This window comes from Lithobates pipiens, unplaced genomic scaffold, assembly GCF_037356315.1.
Source record: "Lithobates pipiens isolate NorthernLeopardFrog02 unplaced genomic scaffold, aLitPip1_a1.2 Scaffold_27, whole genome shotgun sequence".
Classification (NCBI taxonomy): Eukaryota; Metazoa; Chordata; class Amphibia; order Anura; family Ranidae; genus Lithobates; species Lithobates pipiens.
In genome coordinates this window covers 97,974,566-97,995,761 of record NW_027507788.1, presented here as the reverse complement: position 1 = coordinate 97,995,761, position 21,196 = coordinate 97,974,566, and the positions used below count along the sequence as shown (strand labels likewise).

Sequence of the window (21,196 nt, the reverse complement as noted above, 5' to 3'; positions counted from 1 at the left end):
GACGGAGATCAGACTTGGAGGCGACCTCCATTGAAATCAATGGGTACCAGTCGCCTACAAGTCGGATTGAAGTAGTACAGGAACCTTTTCTGAAGTCAGAGCGACTTCAGTAGTGTGCATTAAGACGGCTCTCATTCACTTACATTGATTTTTACATGTTGTCTGACCTGAGGCGACTAGGGGCAACCTGAAGTCGGATCTGAGTTGCCCCTATGTGAACGGACCCTAAAGGTGGCTAATTAGAGTCTAAGGCTGGATTCACACCTGTGCAGTTTTAGCGCTTTTTGCATTTTGCAGATTTGCACTGCAGTCCATTTAACATTGGTTCCTATGGAACACGTTCTGTAGTGCAAATCTGCAAAATGCAAAAAGCGCTAAAACTGCATAGATGTGAATCCAGCCTAAGATGACTGTGTGTAGGATGCAGATGACACTGACTGTGAGAAATTGGAAAGTGCAGTTTTGAACACAGCACAAACAGTGCTACATGAAAAAGGAGATGCTATTTATGTCAGCTAAGCCCACTTTAAAAAAAGTTTAGAAGTTTTTTTTTTTTTTATAATGAGAAATAATATTATGTCTAAGGGCCGGTTTACACCATGCCTGCATCTGAATTGTGAAGGAATGTGCTGTGCATTCATGTACAATTCAACCTGCATGCAAAACGCACTGCTTTTATGATCTGCGACTGCAGCAGGTTTCAATAAAAAGTTAATGACACCTCAATCGCAGGTCCGGGTAAAATCCGATTGCCTCTTGGGGGATCAGGAAGGAATTTTTGCCCCTGCTTTAGCAAATTGGATCATGCTCTGCTGGGTTTTTTTTCTTGCCTTCCTCTGGATCAATTGTGGGTATAGAATTGGTTATATGGGATTGTATTATATTATTATTATTATTTTTTTTTGTGGTTGAACTGGATGGACACATGTCTTTTTTCAACCTGACTAACTATGTAACTATGTAGGTCACAAACGTAGTGTGTTTGCCCTGCACCTACCAGCCCTGGATCACCATGGGATCTGGTTGCAATGCATTTTAAAAAGTAGTGCATTGCAATTTTAGCCCATTCAAAATGAATGAGCTTGAAATTGCGCTGCACAGACCTGCATGTGAATTGCATAGGAATGCACAGTGTGTTCCTGTGTGATTCAGCTACAGGCATGGTGTGATCTAAAAATTTAGACAGAAGTCATAAAAAGTGGGGTTTGCTGACATTGATGGCATCTCCTTTTTCACGTAGCACTGCTGTGAGAAATTGGGCAGTGCTGTTTAAAACCCCATTCCTCACAGTCATGACAGCTGTGTTACATGAAAAACAGACATTAGACTTTACGTTGCAGTTAATGTGACTGGGCTAACCTGCAATCCCCTAAGAATCCAGATCCACTGCCACCATATTGTTAATGCAGCTCATGTGTGCACACCAGAAGAACCTGGGAACGATCATCCTCAAAGCCAGCCACACCCGCTCAAACTACATGATCTCACAGTCAGGCTCCGCCTCTGAGATGTTTAGCCTGACTGCTCATTGAGAGCAGCTGAACAGCTGCTGAGACAGGAGGGGGGAAATTGGAGAAAGACTTTTTTTTCTGCACTCTGTTCAGATTGCCTGAGTCCCCCTTGGTGACCAGGCCCAGTATAACAGGGCCAGTTGTACTGGCTTATCAGTGGCCCTGGGTTGGAGAGCAGGTATGCTAAAATTTGGTGTTATCACTCTCTCATACTGGTCACTGGAAGTTCAACATGGCACCTCATGGCAAAGAACTCTCTGAGGATCTGAAAAAAAGAATTGTTTCTCTACATAAACATGGCTTAGGCTATAAATTGATTGGCAAGACCCTGAAACTGAGCCGCATTAAGGTCATCAAAGACCATACAGCAGTTTAACAGGACAGGTTCCACTCAGAACAGGCCTCGCCATGGTTGACCAAAGAAGCTGAGTGCATGTGCTCAGCATCATATTCAGAGATTGTCTTGGACTGGGGGGATCCCATCCATGCCATCCATTACCAGGCCCTTTATGTCTGGTATTAATATTAAGGGGAACCCCAAACTATTTTTTTTTAAAAACAATTGCGTGGGGGTCCCCCCAAATTCCATAAAAGGCCCTTCAGGTCTGGTATGGATATTAAGGGAAACCCCGCACGATTATGAGCACAGTGAAGCTGCAATAATAGGCACAGTGGTAAGCTGCTTTGGATGGGCACTGGTGAGACTGCATTGATCTTTTTGTATCACGTCGGCAGTCTCTGACCATCTCCTGTACTATGTCTGTAGTCTCTGACCATCTTTAGTATGATGTCCTCAGTTTCTAACCATCTCTCGCCTCTGACACCTCTTGTATCATGTCCGCAACCTCTGACCATCTCTTGTCTTATATCATGTCTGCAGTCTCTGAGGGAGTTTGGAGAGGAGTCAGGAATGGGAGTGCCACCAGGATGGGGGTCATGGGAGAAGTCAGACGTGTGTGGACCGTGGAGACTATAGGATAAAACCAGTGACATCAAGCTGGAGCCGACTGACTGAGCACTGCACGGGGCACCTGAGAGGAGGTCAGTGACAGCGCCACCAGGCCAGTCTAAGAGGGGATCACTGATGTAAGGGGGCGTGAATACAATAATGTTCAGGGACACTGATATAAAGGTTTCCCCCTTATATCAGTAACCCTCCTTACCTTAGTGTATTCTTTCTGTGGAAGGTGGTCTCTGGTCACCAGAGTCTGGGAACGTGGGAGGACAGAGTCCCTGGGGGTCCCCCTTGATGATTGACCACTTTTACCTGGATGTGCTAAACCCTATGTGCTTTCATATCTGTCTGCTTTATAATATAATACACTCTTCAAATGTTCTTTAAAATACATGATTTTCCCTTTCATGAACAAGAAAATAATGAGGATATGCTATGGGGCTGGTATGTATTTTTTTGCCAGGGCTGGTTTTTATTCCTTGGCTCCTTCTCTCCTTGTGTGTGCCTGTCCAGAACACCAGTGCAAGAAAAAGGCAGCCCATCCAGCCTGGCAGTGCTCAGGGGGAGGGGCTGCTCCTCTTCCTGATACAAGGGTTCTTTTAGTTTTTTTTGGCCTACCAGGATACCAGGAAATTTCCCTGTAGGCCACCTGCCCTGGGGCCGCTTTGATCTGTGGCTGCAGTGCTCCCCTCCAGGCTCCCGCCTCCTCCTCTTGTTTGTCACACACCACAGGAGCACTGTGTGTCACGGAACTGGGTCTGTGTGTTGTTGGTGGTGCTGTAACAAGGTCCCATCCCCTTAGACCGGCTCGTGTGATAGTAGATGGAACACTGATTGACATTCATCATAGGAGCTGCGAGCTGGTCTAGGAGACGGGACTTTGTTACAGTAGCCGCCTAGGAGATTCAAATCCAAGCTCTGTGACAGCAGGACAATGTCACCATTCTGTGTGATCCAGGGACATTGGTTGGCTACAATTGATGTGCACTGATGAGGCGGCATATCATAGTCTCTGGCCATCTCTTGTATCATGTCTGCAGTCGCTGACTGTCTCCTATACTATGTCTGCAGTCTCTGACTGTCTCCTATACTATGTCTGCAGTCTTTGACTGTCTCCTATACTATGTCTGCAGTCTCTGACTGTCTCCTGTTCTAGGTCTGCAGTCTCTGACTGTCTCCTGTTCTAGGTCTGCAGTCTCTGACTGTCTCCTGTTCTAGGTCTGCAGTCTCTGACTGTCTCCTGTACTAGGTCTGCAGTCTCTGACTGTCTCCTGTACTAGGTCTGCAGTCTCTGACTGTCTCCTGTACTAGGTCTGCAGTCTCTGACCATCTCCTTTATCATGTCTGCAGTATGTGTGGGGGCTCTAACAGACTCTCTAAAGGAAGCCCTCTCTGTGTTCATCAGAGAGACCCCCTCCAGGTCCCAAAAGTACTCTGCTTCTCTTCCTGTATTTATTGTTAAAAGAATAGGTGAGGATCCCAGGGTAATGAAGACTCCTTAAGGGAGTATCTCTGTGTTTGAGTCATTGCCATAGAAACATTTGTAAAGGGGAGGAGTTATTAAGATGACCACGCCCATGTGGGTGCCAGAAATATTTCTGAACCCAGGCGCCTGTGACCCTAGGATCGGCCCTGGCTTCTCGTCAATAATTTCACCTATCACACAACTCACCAAACAAAACAGCCGTTTTCCCCCTCAGCACAAATGGCTTTTGACAAACTCAAGAAGCAATTCACCTCTGCCCTGGTCATTCATCATCGCAACCCAGCCCTGCCTTACGTGTTGGCGGTCGATTCTTCAGAGATTGCCGTTAGGGCAGTCTTGTCTCAGTGCCACAAACCACAGCCATGTTGCATCCTGTTGCCTTCTTTTTCAGGAAGTTGTCCCCAGTCGAAAGGAATTATGATGTAGGGGATCGGGAACTCCTTGCTATTAAACTGGCCTTGGAAGAATGGCGATATCTATTGGAAGGAGCTTCGCACCTATACTTATCTACACTGATCATAGGAATCTGGAATGCCTCCATACAGCAAAACATCTCAGACCTAGACAAACCAGATGGGCTCTCTTCTTCACCCAATTTAAAATGCATATTACGTACTGTCCAGGCTCCAAGAATTGTAAACCTGATGCTCTATGTAGCCCACAATGGACGCGATACTCCCTGCCTATATTTCTTCCTACTTACGGATGACCTCTTGTCCAGGATTAAGCTGGCCTCCTCTCTAGACCAACTGCCCTCTGGACAACATCTGCAAGAAAAGGATGGACTTTTCTTCCATGACCATGCTGCGTTTATGCCCTTTCAACTGAGAGTTCCTGTGCTCAAACTCTGCCATGACAACAAGTTAGCAGGGCATTTTGGGGTGCTCAAAACCACCAAGCATTTGTATAGCACTGATTGCTGTATAAATGACAATGGTCCCAAAAAATGTGTCAAAAATGTCTTTTGTGCCCTCCATAATGTCGCAGTCACAATAAAAATCACTGATTGCTGCCATTACTAGTAAAAAAAATTTAATAAAAATGGCATAATATTATCCCCTATTTTGTAAACGCTATAACTTTTGCGCAAACCAATCAATAATTGCTTATTGCGATTTTTTTTTTTATAAATATGTAGAAGAATATGTATCAGCCTAAACTAAGGAAAAATGTTTTTTTATACATTTTTAGGGAATATTTATTATAGCAAAAAGTCAATTTTTTTTCAAAATTGTCGCTCTTTTTTTTGTTTATAGTGCAAAAAATAAAAACCGCAGGGGTCATCAAATACCACCAAAAGAAAGCTCTATTTGTGGGAAAAAAAGAACATCAAATTTGTTTGGGAGTCATGTCACACGACCACGCAATTGTCAGTGCCGAATCCCAAAAAGTGGTCTTGTCTTAAGCCAACAAAATGGTCTGGTCTGAATGTGGTTAACTGGCAATTTGTGCTGTCGTGCGACGCTGTACCCAAATACAATCTATATCCTTTTTTTAACCACAAATAGAATTTTCTTATGGTGGTGTTTGATTGTCTCTGCAGTGTTTATTTACTATAAACAAAAAAAGAGCGGCAATTTTGAAAAAAGATAAAAAAAAAAACGATATTTGTTTTACTTTCTGCTATGAAAAACACCCAATGAAAAAAAAGGAAAAAAAATGAATTTCTTCAACAATTTAGGTCAATATGTATTCTGCTACATATTTATGGTAAACAAATCCTAATAAGCGCAAATTGATTGGTTTGCGCTAAAGTTATCGTGTCTACAAGCTATGGGATATTTTTATGGCATTTTAATTTGATTTTTTTACTAGTAATGGTGGCAATCAGCGATATTTAGGTGGACTGTTACATTGCGCTGGACACTTATCATCACTGGTTCTCAAAAAAGTGTCAAAAGTGTCAGTTATTACAGTGATTAGTGCTAAAAATATGCACTGTTACTGTACTAATGACACTTGCATGGAAGGGGTTAACATCAGGGGTGATCAAAGGGTTAACTGTGTGCCTAGCTGGCGCTTGCTAAATATGTGGGGGTTGCTATGACTGGACGAAGACAGAGATCGGTGTTCCTGCTTAGAACAGCGATCTGCCTTGTTTACATAGGTAGATCACCTATCTATTTCTCAGGGGAATGATTGCAGCCACCCAGTGTCTATTGCACGAAATGATGTACAGGTACATTGTTTTGTGCAATAGAGCCGGCCTGCCGCAGTAAAAGTGCAGTAGGCGGTTGGCAAGTGGTTAAAAGAACATACATGTATACACTACTGTGCAAAAGTTTAAGGCAGGTATGAAAAAATGCAGTAAATTTAGAATGATTTCAGAAATAGAAGTATTAATAGTTTATTTTTGTCAATTGACAAAAAAGAAGATAAATGAACAGAAGAGAAATCCAAATCAAATCAATATTTGAGGTGAGTACCCTTTGCCTTCAAAACGTCATCAGTTATTTTACATACATTTTCACACAGTTTTTGAAGGAACTTGGCAGGTAAGTTATTCCAAACATGTTTGAGAACTAACCACAGATCTTGTATGGATATACACTGCATCAAATCATTCAGTCTCTTCATGTAATCCCAGACAGACTCCATGATGGTGAGATCAGGGTTTTGTGGGGGCCAAGCCATCACTTCCAGAACTCCTTGTTCTTCTTTAAGCTGAAGATAGTTCTTAATGACATTGGCCTCAAATATATTCTGCAGCAGGAAAATTACCCCAAAAATACAGCCAATCACACACCTCCCTGATGGCATGGTATGAATAAGTATCTCCCTGAAATTCTCCATTGATCCTGACTACATCTCCAACTCAATTTGCATAAATGCAGCCCCAAACTTGCAAGGAACCTCCACTGTGTTTCACTGTTGCCTGCAGGCACTCATTATTGTACCGCTCGCCAGCTCTTCATGAACAAACTACCTCCTGCTACAGCCAAATATTTCACATTTTGACTTCTCAGTCCAGAGCACCTGCTGCCATTTTTCTGCATCGGTGTCCTCTCTCCCCTCTGTGTACAGATCGATACAGTGTGAGGGGAGAGATCAGTGGCAGCAGCACTGTGGGCTGGATGTCTAGTGCCCACAGCGCTGATATGTGCCCATTCCAGCCATCCATACTCAGCATACTCATCCATCCATCCATCCATGCTCACCCATGGTCACCCATCCATACTGCTCCATACTCAGCATACTCATCCATCCATACTCAGCATACTCATCCACCCATGCTCAGCCATCCCACCCACCCCCATTCATAATTAGTTGTACCCATCCGTACTTAGCTGTACCCGACCATACTCATTCATGCTCAGTCATCCCATCCGTACACAGCTATCCCCATCAATGACTCATCCATCCCCATTCATGCACATCCATGCCACATCAGTTCTCATCCATACCACTACAGTACCTCACAAAGTATAATAGTTAGTCAAATTAGATTTGAAACTTATGCCCCTAGAACATTTGACGGTGCTCCCTGCATGTTGGGCCTCTCTATGTGGGCCACACTGGGGAAAAGTCTTGCATTGTGGTATTGCCGTACTCAAGAGGATTATGAGAATCTATTTTGGGGTGTAATTTTTGGTATGTACATGCTATGTGTTAGAAACATTGTGTAAAAAAAAAAACAAAAAAAAACACATTTTCATTTTCTTTACCTATTTTCCAAAAACTTGTAGAAAAAAAAATATGTTCAAAAGACTCATTATGCCTCATAGATTATACCTTAGGTGTTTTCTTTTCAAAATAGGGTCATTTTTGGGGTGTTTCCATTGTCCTGGTTCTCCAGGTCTTTCAAAATTGCAAAAGGTAGTCAAGAAATTATATGTAATTATGTGTAATTTATGCTCCAAGAATGCCTGATGGCGCTCCCTGCATGTTGGGCCTCTCTATGTGGCCACACTGTGTAAATGTCTCACACACGTGGTATCACCATACTCGGAAGGAGTAGTACGATGTGTTTTGGGGTGTAATTTGTGCTATGCATATGCTGAGTGTGTAGAAAAATAACCTGCTAATATAACAATTTTGTGAAAAACAAAACAAAAAAAGCAAAAAAAAAATCTAGATTTTGCAAAGAATTGTGGGAAAAATTACAACTTCAAAAATCTCACCATGCCTCTTACTAAATACCTTGGAATGTCTACTTTCCAAAAAGGGTCATTTGGGGGATATTTGTACTTTCCTAGCTTGTTATGGTCTCAAGAATTGAGATAGGCCATAAGTGCATCAGGTGTGATCAATTATCAGAGATTGTGAAAGTTATAGAGTCCACAAGCTATGGTGCCAAAGACAAAATAATATACAGATGTGTGTTATTTTTACCAAAGATATGTTGCAGTTTTAATTTTGGCCAAAATATAAAATTTAGCAAATATGCATTTTTCTTCATTTCTGTTATATGTAGAAAAATTACTATTTTTTTTTTTTTTTTTACAGAATTTTCGTTCTTTTTTCTTTTATAGCGCAAAAAAAAACCCCGGGGGTGATTAAATACCACCAAAAGAAAGCTCTATTTGTGTGAAAAAAGGACATCATTTCATATAGGTACAGTGTTGCATGACTGAGTAATTGTCATTTAAAATGTGAGAGCACCGAAAGCTGAAAATTGGTAAGGAAGGGGGTTTAAGTGCCCAATGCGTAAGTGGTTAAATGTAGAGTAAACAGCAGATGTTTTGTAGCGTTGGAACAGGTTAGGACAGATCGGAAACCAGGAGATCCCATAAGTCACCATCCAGAACAAAACCTAATTAAAATATAAGGATTTACATATATTAAATAGTTTGAATATAAATCAGCAATTGGCATTGTAGACACATTCAGAGTTATAATTATACAACAGAACATGCAAGTTTTTGGTTGAGAAAAATATGTCAAACCAGTCTAGAGACACAGAAAGAGGTGAGAAAAAGTCCCACTCTAAAATTATTTATATTCTATTTCAAAAAGTTTTATTCTGGTCTCCATCCTATGCACATTCTTATATCTCTATATAAAAAAAGGACATCTTGGTCAATAGAAAATGCACAATGTATAAAGAAATTAATAAATTAGGGAAAAAGTCATTAAAAGTGATGCGACCTGACACAACCTATTAGTAGAGCAGCAAACATCCATCCTGGATATATGTTCAATATTCAAAAAAGGGGAAATGGGACTTTAAATGAGGTGTGTTGCTGAATAAAAAATATATTTATTTATTAAGTACAAACCATATCACAAAAAGTGTCAAACTAAGATATAGGACACAATATAGTTTGACACATTTGCGATATGGTTTGTACTTAATAAATAAATATATTTTTTATTTAGCAACACGCCTCATTTAAAGTCCCATTTCCCCTTTTTTGAATAGGTAAAAAGTCAGTTAATCAATAAAAAAAAAAAAATCTACTCTTTCATTCACTGAATATATCATATATTTATATATGGTATATTTGCAGCTTTTTTTTATCAGCATTTACACATTGACCATTGATAGTTAGCAATTTTTCCACAAGTCAGTTGCAATAGCAAAAGTGCAAAGTGCAGGCTTACTGCATTGATGCAACAGAGGAGTATTAAGTAACTTCATGATAAGTTTCTGCAGCTAAGTGCAGTCAGACTGTGAAAGATGACCTCTAATTGGTTGCACTTTTCTCATGCAATTTGCATTACTAAAACGTTAATCCACTCCAAAAAGTATTTCAAGTGGAACTTCACTCTCTCAATCAACATTGACTATTTTTAATCTTTATGCTGCTAGGCTTAAGTAAATAGATAGGAAAGTATATTAACTTCTTTTAGGCTTTTTATTTTCATTTCTTCGGTTACCTGATGGTTTCCATGCCTAGGCAAAGGATGTCACACATCTCAGGAATCTTCAGGAGGGTGGAGGGGTTTTCTCAGCTAAGCACACCCTTCTACAAGCTTGCCCGAGCTATAGGGCAGATGGATTCAAGGAAGTAAATTCTACATAAATCATCTGCCCTTACAGATGGTCATGGTCAGAAACCTAGGGGTGGTTCAGGGGCGTACCAAGCAGGGGACGGGGGGGCGTTCCGCCCCAGGTGCCACACATTGAGGGGGGTGTAAGTGGCTGGGTGCCATTGCTATGGGGTTCACTCTGCACTCAGACAGTCTGACATAATCCTGAAGGGAATCCCTGGCTCTGGCTGCTCTGTTTTTTGTGAGTTTTTTTGTGAGCTGGAACACCCCCAGCACTGCGGCCGAAATAGTATGGTCTAGTTTCTGTTTTCCCCTGCTAGCTCCACCCACCACTGCTGAGCAGCCGAGCTGAGTGTGTCATCATTCAGCGCGGGGGTGGTTGCTGTTACACTCTGTGTCCACACCATCTTCCAGAGTCTAAACCTCCCTAGCTGAAGCTGAGAACCGAGGTGAGCTGGTGATAGGGGGTGTGTGGGTTGTGAGAAGACGCTAGAGGAGTGTGTCTGTCCTGCCATCCTTACTGTGCTGGCCTGTCATAGAAGGGGGGGGGTTGCTGTGTAGTAGGTATAGTGTAGCTGACCTGATGGGGGGGTGCAGAATCCAAGTGTGGGCTATGTACAGGTTGCAGAATGCAGGCGTGTGCTATGTACAGGTTGCAGAATCCAGGCGTGTGCTATGTACAGGTTGCAGAATGCAGGCGTGTGTTATGTACAGGTTGCAGAATGCAGGCATGTGCTATGTACAGGTTGCAGAATGCAGGTGTGTGCTATGTACGGGTAGCAGAATGCAGGCGTATGCTGTATACAGGTTGCAGAATGCAGGTGTGTGCTATGTACAGGTTGCAGAATGCAGGCGTGTGCTATGTACAGGTTGCAGAATGCAGGTGTGTGCTATGTACGGGTTGCAGAATGCAGGCATGTGCTGTATACAGGTTGCAGAATGCAGGCGTGTGCTGTATACAGGTTGCAGAATGCAGGCGTGTGCTGTATACAGGTTGCAGAATCCAGATTTGTGCTATATACAGGTAGCAGAATACAGGTGTGTGCTATGTACAGGTTGCAGAATGCAGGCATGTGCTGTATACAGGTTGCAGAATCCAGGCGTGTGCTGTATACAGGTTGCAGAATCCAGATTTGTGCTATATACAGGTAGCAGAATGCAGGCGTGTGCTATGTACAGGTTGCAGAATGCAGGCGTGTGCTATGTACAGGTTGCAGAATGCAGGCGTGTGCTATGTACAGGTTGCAGAATGCAGGCGTGTGCTATGTACAGGTTGCAGAATGCAGGCGTGTGCTGTATACAGGTTGCAGAATCCAGGCGTGTGCTGTATACAGGTTGCAGAATCCAGATTTGTGCTGTATACAGGTTGCAGAATCCAGATTTGTGCTATGTACAGGTTGCAGAATGCAGGCGTGTGCTATGTACAGGTTGCAGAATGCAGGCGTGTGCTGTATACAGGTTGCAGAATCCAGGCGTGTGCTGTATACAGGTTGCAGAATCCAGATTTGTGCTGTATACAGGTTGCAGAATCCAGATTTGTGCTATGTACAGGTTGCAGAATGCAGGCGTGTGCTATGTACAGGTTGCAGAATGCAGGCGTGTGCTGTATACAGGTTGCAGAATCCAGGCGTGTGCTGTATACAGGTTGCAGAATCCAGATTTGTGCTATATACAGGTAGCAGAATACAGGCGTGTGCTATGTACAGGTAGCAGAATACAGGCGTGTGCTATGTACAGGTTGCAGAATGCAGGCGTGTGCTATGTACAGGTTGCAGAATGCAGGCGTGTGCTGTATACAGGTTGCAGAATCCAGATTTGTGCTATATACAGGTAGCAGAATACAGGCATGTGCTATGTACAGGTTGCAGAATGCAGGCGTGTGCTATGTACAGGTTGCAGAATCCAGGCGTGTGCTATGTACAGGTTGCAGAATGCAGGCGTGTGCTGTATACAGGTTGCAGAATCCAGGCGTGTGCTGTATACAGGTTGCAGAATCCAGGCGTGTGCTGTATACAGGTTGCAGAATACAGGCGTGTGCTGTATACAGGTTGCAGAATCCAGATTTGTGCTATATACAGGTAGCAGAATACAGGCGTGTGCTATGTACAGGTTGCAGAATGCAGGCGTGTGCTATGTACAGGTTACAGAATCCAGGCGTGTGCTGTATACATTTTGCAGAATGCAGGCGTGTGCTGTATACAGGTTGCAGAATGCAGGCGTGTGCTGTATACAGGTTGCAGAATGCAGGCGTGTGCTATGTACAGGTTGCAGAATGCAGGCGTGTGCTATGTACAGGTTGCAGAATGCAGGCATGTTCTATGTACAGGTTGCAGAATGCAGGCGTGTGCTATGTACAGGTTGCAGAATCCAGGCGTGTGCTGTATACAGGTTGCAGAATGCATGTGTGTGCTGTATATTGCTGTGTGTCTACCACCCACCTATAGTAGCTGAGCTGTGATCTTACCTGGTAAGGGGGGGTGGTGTTGCTGTGTTCACAAACCAGGTATAGAGTAGATGAGCTGGTCTGATAAAGGGGGGACTTACACCCACATCTTGCAGCCATCAGATTCATCCAGCAAGCAGCAGGTCACTGCAGCATCTTGCCATCTTCCCTGCGGCCATCAGATCCCATCCACGGTCCAGCAAGCAACACGCCTTGTCAGAAGGTCAGTTCCCAAATCTGAATCAAATCATCAATGCCAATGCTGTCCCCAGGGACAGATCCGATCCAGAGATCGCCATACAGTGGGATATCTGGATCAGATATGTCCCTGAGGACAGTAGACATGGGCCATACTTTGTATTGTCAGCTGTATCACTCTATCACTGATGTCTCCCTCATAGCAGCTCCAGTCCAGCTCTCCACTTTCCTGACCGCGGCACAATCTGTCCAAAAATGTGGCATCTGCTAACACCTGAGTGACTGACACCTCTGTCCTTTCCCATCTAGTGTCACTGGCTACCATTGATGAACAGCATCGGCTGTTATTACAAGGAGCGGGAGGGGACGTCCCCATCCCCCCACAGCTCCGCCCAGGTCTCCCATCCCACCCGCAGACTTGAGCCACCAGCCAGCTGGCCAGAGACCCGAACAAAGCCGAATTTGCCTTTGATCAGGTCTCTGATGTAGAAAACTGGAAGCGACAGCACAGTGTCACTTCCGGTTTACTCGGTAGCCAACAGCGCCATTTAAAAAAGAAAGCAGAATTAAAAAACACTGATCTTGGCAGAGGAGGGTGTTTTTTTGCGGGTGTTTTTACAGTTGGGGGGGGGTGCCAGATATAGGATGGGCCCTGGGTGCCAAATGCTCTAGGTACGCCCCTGGGGTGGTTTTAAAAGTGATTTCTCAGCAAAATAAAGCACAGACACATGGATGGATGGGGGAGTTTGCATCTGAGCACCACAAACAAAAGACTCTATTTAATTCATATTCAGTATTCAAAGCAGTGTAGTTCCTCCTGTTTCTTCCTCACCTAGGGTCTTTTCAATGAGCAGATCCTCTTCTGATTTAAAGCAGAATGAGATGGATGTCTGTTTTATGACATCCATGTCCATTTAGTTTGTTACCCACATTCTGACAGCGGACTATGGCAGACCCGTGTTGGATCAATGGTCTGCCGGTTGCAAATGGACTTGTGTTCATGTACATCAGGCTAGCTCCAATCCATCAGAGAAACAGAAAATAATGCAATCCTTTTCCATTTTTTTGGACCTAGATGGACTCAGAGCTAGGTGGATGTAAATGGAGTCAATTTACATCTGTCTGCGTGTAGACCTGCATGGAGCATCCAAACAGGTCCACCTGAAATACTAGGCAGACCCGATCAGAAAGCCCCTGTGAAAGGGATCTTAGGATGTTTGCCTAACTCGGCCTTCACACCAGGAACTTTCATTTCTCTTGCTACATTCTGTGAAATAATAGAACATAAATGGGTAGAGCTGTAAACCTAACGTGCTACTAGAGCTGCACGATTCTGGCTAAAATGAGAATCAGGATTTTTTGGCTTAGAAGATAGATCACGATTCTCTCACGATTCTCGCAGCGTTTTCATTTTATTTATGTGTATTTTTTCCCCAAAAAATGCATTTGAAAGACCACTGGGCAAATACAGTGGGGCATACAATATTGCAGAAATTGCCATTTTATTCCATAGGGTCTCTGCTAAAGTAATTTTCTAGCAAAAAATATTGATTTTAACTTAAGAAAGAAATTCCAGAAAAAGATTTAGACTTTAAGTGGTTAACTTCCTGCATTTAAAGGTTGTTGAAAACTTGGCAGACTGCCAGGACTTTTTTTTTTTACAAACAAGTGTATCCCTTTGATCTAAGAAGGAAGGTTAGTTACAACGTTTCATATTCTAAACTTCTTTTGACAGCTGAGTGAGCAGATAGTCTCTCCACTTGTTATATCGGAGAATCTGCAAAATCAGCATAGATTGGGGGCGGGGGGGGGGGGGGGGGTGAATCGAGATCGCAATTTTTTAACGATTAATTGTGCAGCTCTATACTAAAGGCAAAATAAAATGACACAGCAGTCTGTTGGTAACATTAAGGTCATACTAAAGGATTTTTCTTAAAATAAACATGTTATACTTATCTGCTCTGTGTAATGGTTTTGCACAAAAAAGCCATGATCCTCCACATCTTGGGTCCCCCACCAGCACTCTGAGCTCTTCCCTCCTGCTGAGTGCCTATAGCAAGCCATTTGGAGCACTCCCCCTCCTTCTGTGTGTCAATTGACACACAGAATGGGGCTCAGCCCTGCCCTCCTCAATGGCTATGACTAAAAGAAGCACTGCCAGTGTCCCGGGAATATAAACTGAGCTGTGCATGTGCAGCTCAGTACACAGATGATTTTGAATAGGCAGGTAAGTGTACTTTATTGCAAAAGAGGGATACCCTGTTCTTTTTTAAATAAAGGCCCTACCTGTTCACAGTGTTTATGTTTTTAACTTTTAGTTCCTCTGGGTGCTTACAATAATCAGCTTTTATTAATTTAGTTATAACCTTTATCCCCAAAGAAAAGTAACTTATGTAAGATTAATTTAAATCTGCTAGTCCATCTAATGCTACCCTCTCCAGAAAATGCTGCTGTCCAAAGGAAGGTGACTCCAGTGCTCCTCCATAGATAAAGGAGCATACCCTAAGACAGAGGTCTCAAACTGGAGGCCCTCCAGCTGTTGCAAAACTACAAGTCCAATCATGCATCTGCCTGTGAAAGTCATTCTAGTGACTGTCAGCCTTGCAATGCCCCATGGGACTTGTAGTTTCGCAACAGCTGGAGGGTCGCCAGTTTGAGACTAAGACATGAAGTATGTTACTGGCTGGATCATCAGGTAAAAAAAAACTAAAAATAAGAAAATATGCAGACACAAAATTTATGATTGGTAAACTGTAATATATTACATTTTCTGTTTTTGGGTTTAATACTGCGTTAGCTGGAGAACTTTACTGCAGATAAACAGAATCTGGTGGGTGATTCCAGGTGCTACCATCTGCTAAATTTGAAATGAGTATTTATTGGAGACCTGCTTATTTTAATCATAGTGTAAAATTTTATCGTTACCATTATCATTTCCCTGTAGAGGGCTCCAGGTTGTTATATATGGCTCTGTTCTGTGTAGAGAAAAAAAGTAGAGAAGGGTTTGAGATGGGTTTCCAAAAATAAAATATCCCTCAGCACACCTACTAGCGATTTTGTAGGATTCAAACATGTTGTCAATTTACATGCGAGCTGTAAAATGTATGGCCTGTGGTTTAAAAATGGAACAATACCAAACCTGTATTTGTACAGTTATATATATATATATATATATATATATTTATATTTCCAGTTGAGATACATATATGTGAACTGTTTATAATACTGCTTATCCAGTTTTGTGTCCAGGCACCCTTGCTAGACAATAACCAAAATCATTTGTCATGGCCCCCAACCTACTTACAGTAGATGATGAAGAGCAGCAGAAGTACTTTGAGGTATTCCCTGAGCTGTTTCCTCCTGTAAGTAGGTTTACAGTGTTAGGCCCCTTTCACACGGAACGGATCAGTAATGATCCGCCCCGTGATGATCCGCTTGCTCAGCAGGGATCGCTCTGTTGTCCCCGCTGAGCCGGCGGCGGACAGGGCGGTCTCCGCACACTGTGCATGGACCACCCTGTCAGCTCTCCGTTCTCCTCTATGGGGGATCGGATGAACACAGACCGTCTGTCCGTGTTCATCCGATCCGCTCTGCAGATGGATAGAAAAATAGGATTTTCCTCCGTCTGCAGAATCGGACAATAGCGGAGGCAGACGATATTGGGTGTCTGCAGATGTTCATCCGCAGACACCCGCTATCCCATAGGGATGCATGTATGTCCGTATTTCATCCGCAAACGGATGGATAAAATACGGACATACTGTTTGCATGTGTGAAAGGGGCCTTACACTGGCAGTACTTTTCAAATAAGAGGCTCAGAATGCAGATTCTCCCTCTCCCTGTCTGGATGCTGCTGCACTGGGAATTACTTGAAGCTAAAATAAAATGATAAAATTAGTGTATTTTTAAACACTTCTAGTGTGAATACCTGAATTTTTAAAAGTGTAATTAAGCTCTAAGCCCTTAGAAGTAATTTTAGCTGTTGACATCAGCACTTGTCTTGTAAGTAGCTTCTTTATACTTGCCATTAAGCTTGCCTTTGCTCTACTATTGGTTGCTCAAGTGACCACTGTCCCAGATTTACTGTTGTAGGGAGGCTACATCCCCTTGTAGTGATCTACAGCAGTGGTTCTCAACCTCAGTCCTCAAGTACGCTCAACAGCAGTGGCGGAACTACTACCATAGCGACCCACATGGGCACTATGGGCCCTGCAGCTTAGTGGTGTGCAAGTGACTGTGGCATGGTGGGTGAGCCACAAGCCGCCCCTCCACTCGGTGCTCGCACAGTCACACTGACTGTGGGAGCAGATGCAGGTGGGCGGCTCAGCGGGCTGGTGAGAGAGCTGCCAGATGGGAGGTTCGGTGGGTGAACTGGCCAATCAGTGGGTGGTGGAGCACAGAGATGACATCATCTCTCACCGCCCGCCCTGCATCTCAGCAGTTCCGGCCTCACTCACTCTGCAGGCAGCAGAGTGAGTGAGGTCTGCCTGACTCAGACTGGGACACAGAAAGTGCAATCCCCATTCCCCACCTTAGCAGGAAGATGACAATCCGCAACTTGTGGCAAACGGACACTTTGCAACTTGTGGTAGGTGACGTGATGAATAGACAATCCGCAACTTGTGGCAGGTGATGTGGCAAGTGGACAATCCGCAACTTGTGGCAGGTGATGTGGCAAGTGGACAATCTGCAACTTGTGGCAAGTGGACAATCTGCAACTAGATAAAATAGTCCTTATACAATGTCATTGATATTTGAGAGCAGCTGTGCAAATTAAAGGGAAACCTGAAAACATGAACCGTTGGGGGTACTTGAGGACTGAATTTAAGAACCACTGATCTACAGTATGGAGCCATCCTTGTGAATACAGTCCTGGTTGGAACAGAAGCCAACCAGGACTGGTTGCAGCACTGTGAGCATAAGTACAATCAGCCCAAAAGCTTAAAACAGCAAGTTACTTGCCTGTTCTTCCAAAACAGATCGACTGCTCCCTGCCCGGATATTAGGGAAAGCTGCGCTAAGAGAGATGGAGCCAGCATCTTTTTGCAGTTATCAATTGTAAGTGCTTGGACAAAAACATGGAGAAATAGTTTGCTGAGAAATGTTTATTTGGTTGAGTTGCATATGTTATCGTAAAAAAGGTTGTTAATATTACTTTGATGAGTTACATTTATTTTTAATTTGCCTACAGTTCAACTTTACTTATCTCATTAAGTTTTGCTTTTGACATTTTTAATTCTTTTAACTATTTAGGGCATGAAAGCACAGAAATTGATGGCTTGGTTGGGAGATATAAAGGACAAGCTGTAGAATAATTCAGGGGCTTTACCAACCAATTCATTATTTTATTACTACAAGGTAAATTCACACACTGATAACACTTACTTCATAATATGTTTGTTGCTTTCCAGAATTTATCTATGAACAAAAGAAAGAAAATATTCAGTACATAAAAAAAATACCAATGCAAAATGTAATTTTAACATACAGTAGCAGAATAAAGAGAATGCTTGTTGTGCACATAGCATTGAGCTATAACAATCTATCGGATTTCTGGTTAATGCAGTGTGGCCATTAGGAATAAATTCGCACCAGAACATGCTAACAGACAAAATAGTTGTACGAACATTAAAATCTAGGGGGCAGGAACGTGAAAAATCAAAAGTGTTCATTTTAAAGGTTTATTGCCATAAAAAGTGTTTGGGGACCGGGGTCCTGCCCCAGGAGACATGTATCAATGCAAAAAAAGGTTTTTAAAACGGCCATTTTTTCAGGAGCAGTGATAATAATGATTGAAGTAAAACAATAAAAATGATACAGTGGTGTGAAAAAGTGTTTGCCCCCTTCCTCATTTCCTGTTCCTTTGCATGTTTGTCACACTTAAGTGTTTCGGAACATCAAACCAATTTAAACAATAGTCAAGGACAACACAAAATGCAATTTGTAAATGAAGGTGTTTATTATTAAAGGTGAAAAAAAATCCAAACCATCATGGCCCTGTGTGAAAAAGTGATTGCCCCCCTTGTTAAAACATACTATAACTGTGGTTGTCCACACCTGAGTTCAATTTCTCTAGCCACACCCAGGCCTGATTATTGCCACACCTGTTTACAATCAAGGCATCACTTAAATAGGAGCTGCTTGACACAGTAAGGTCCACCAGAAGATCCTTAAAAGCTACACATCATGCCGAGACCCAAAGAAATTCAGGAACAATTGAGAAAGAAAGTAATTGAGATCTATCAGTCTGGAAAGGGTTATAAAGCCATTTCCAAAGCTTTGGGAATCCAGCGAACCACAGTGAGAGCCATTATCCACAAATGGCGAAGACATGGAACAGTGGTGAACCTTCCCAGGAGTGGCCGGCCGCCCAAAATTAGCCCAAGAGCGCAGCGACGACTCATCCAAGAGGTCACAAAAGACCCCACAACAACGTCCAAGGGACTGCAGGCCTCACTTGCCTCAGTTAAGGTCAGCGTTCATGCCTCCACCATCAGGAAAAGACTGGGCAAAAATGGCCTGCATGGCAGAGTTCCAAGGAGAAAACCACTGCTGAGCAAAAAGAACATCAAAGCTCATCTCAATTTCTCCACAACACATCTTGATGATCCCCAAGACTTTTGGGACAACATTCTGTGGACCGATGAGACAAAAGTGGAACTCTTTGGAAGGTGTGTGTCCAAGTATATCTGGCGTAGAAGGAACACTGCATTTCATAAAAAGAACATTATACCAACAGTAAAATATGGTGGTGGTAGTGTGATGGTCTGGGGCTGTTTTGCTGCTTCAGGACCTGGAAGACTTGCCGTGATAAAAGGAACTATGAATTCTGCTGTCTACCAAGAGATCCTGAAGGAGAATGTCCGACCATCTGTTCGTGTACTCAAGCTGAAACGAACTTGGGTTCTGCAGCAGGACAATGATCCTAAACACACCAGCAAGTCCACCACCGAATGGCTGAAGAAAAACAAAATGAAGACTTTGGAGTGGCCTAGCCAAAGTCCTGACCTGAATCCTATTGAGATGTTGTGGTATGACCTTAAAAAGGCCGTTCATGCTCGAAAACCCTCTAATGTAACTGAATTAGGACAATTCTGCAAAGATGAGTGGGCCAAAATTCCTCCAGGACGCTGTAAAAGCCTCATTGCACGTTATCGCAAACGCTTGGTTGCAGTTGTTGCTGCTAAGGGTGGCCCAACCAGTTATTAGGTTTAGGGGGCAATCACTTTTTCACACAGGGCCATGATGGTTTGGATTTTTTTTCACCTTTAATAATAAACACCTTCATTTACAAATTGCATTTTGTGTTTACTTGTGTTGTCCTTGACTATTGTTTAAATTGGTTTGATGTTCCGAAACACTTAAGTGTGACAAACATGCAAAGGAACAGGAAATGAGGAAGGGGGCAAACACTTTTTCACACCACTGTATATTCCTTTAAATATCATGCCTGGGGGTCCCCCTAGTCTGCCTGTAAAGTAGCGCATTTCCCTCATGTTTATAACAGTACCACAACAAACAAAAAGGAATTTAAAATTGCTCGCGGCTGTAATGTATTGCAGGATACTGGCAATATACATAAAAAAAATCATTGGAAAAAAAAAATGCGTGGGTCCCCCTACAGTCCATTGCTAGGCCCTTCGGGTCTGGTATGGATATTAAGGGAAAATCCACGGCAATGTTTAAAAAAAAAAAAAAAAGGCGTGGGTGTCCCCCCCAAAATCCATACCAGGCCGTTCAGGTCTAGTATGAATATTAAGGGAAACCCTGTGCCAAATTAAAAAAAAATGGCGTGGGGTCGCCTCCAAAATCTATACCAGACCCTTATCCAAGCATGCAACTTGGCAGGCCACAGGAAAAGGGGGGAACAATAGAGTGCCCCCCTCCTAACCCTCCCCAAGTACCGTGTCCCCATGTTGATGCGTACAAGGGCCTCATCCCCACAGCCCTTGCCCAGTGGTTGTGGGGGGTCTAACAAGGGGGCCCCCAAATCCCACCCCCCATGTGAATGGGGTACATTGTACCCCTGCCCATTCTGCAAAAAAATGTGTCAAAAAGTAAAAACGACAGACAGTTTTTGACAATTCCTTTATTTAAAAAAAATAAATAAGTGTGCCGCAATGTAAATCCATCGTCAATCACGGCACAGACAGAGAGAAAAAACAAAAAAAACTGAAAATCTCTGTCTCCATAGAGTCTTTTGCCGTATTTTCGCATTGACAGTTGTTATATAGCCAAGGGCGGGGCCACCTGGTGATGTGACCATTGGCTATATAACATCTGTCACCACGAAAAGACGGCTGTCGGCAGGACGCCTCCCATGGAGGCAGAGTTTTTCAATTTTTTTTCTTGGGACAGCCAGCGCCGTGATTGACAATGGATTTACATCATGGGATGCTTTTTTTTTTCTTCTTTTTTTTATAACATAATTTTCAAAAACTGTCTGCTGTCGTTTTTACTTTTTTGACACTTTTTGGGTGAATGTAGGGGTACAATGTACCCAATACCATGGGGGGGGGGAATATGTTGGCCCCTTGTTAAAAGGGGCTTTCAGATTCCAATAAGCCCCCCACAACCACCATATATATATATATATATATATATATATATATATATATATATATATATATATATATATATATATATATATATATATATATATATATATA

The 21,196-nt window shown here is 42.9% G+C and overlaps 1 protein-coding gene across 3 annotated transcripts in view; it reads right to left on the bottom strand.

The window, feature by feature from the left end:
* Positions 1-6,276: 6,276 nt before the first annotated feature.
* Positions 6,277-21,196, bottom strand: part of LOC143934023 (cell adhesion molecule CEACAM1-like) — a 122,749-nt gene continuing 107,829 nt past the window's right edge. For all 3 annotated transcript variants that reach the window (XM_077457263.1, XM_077457261.1, XM_077457262.1), the window contains 3 exons: positions 17,913-17,945; positions 15,453-15,502; positions 6,277-8,705 (listed from right to left, as the gene is read on the bottom strand). In XM_077457263.1, the coding sequence (XP_077313389.1) occupies positions 15,458-15,502; positions 17,913-17,945 (78 nt within the window). In that variant the 3' untranslated portion in view covers positions 6,277-8,705; positions 15,453-15,457. The remainder of the gene's footprint in view (positions 8,706-15,452; positions 15,503-17,912; positions 17,946-21,196) is intronic.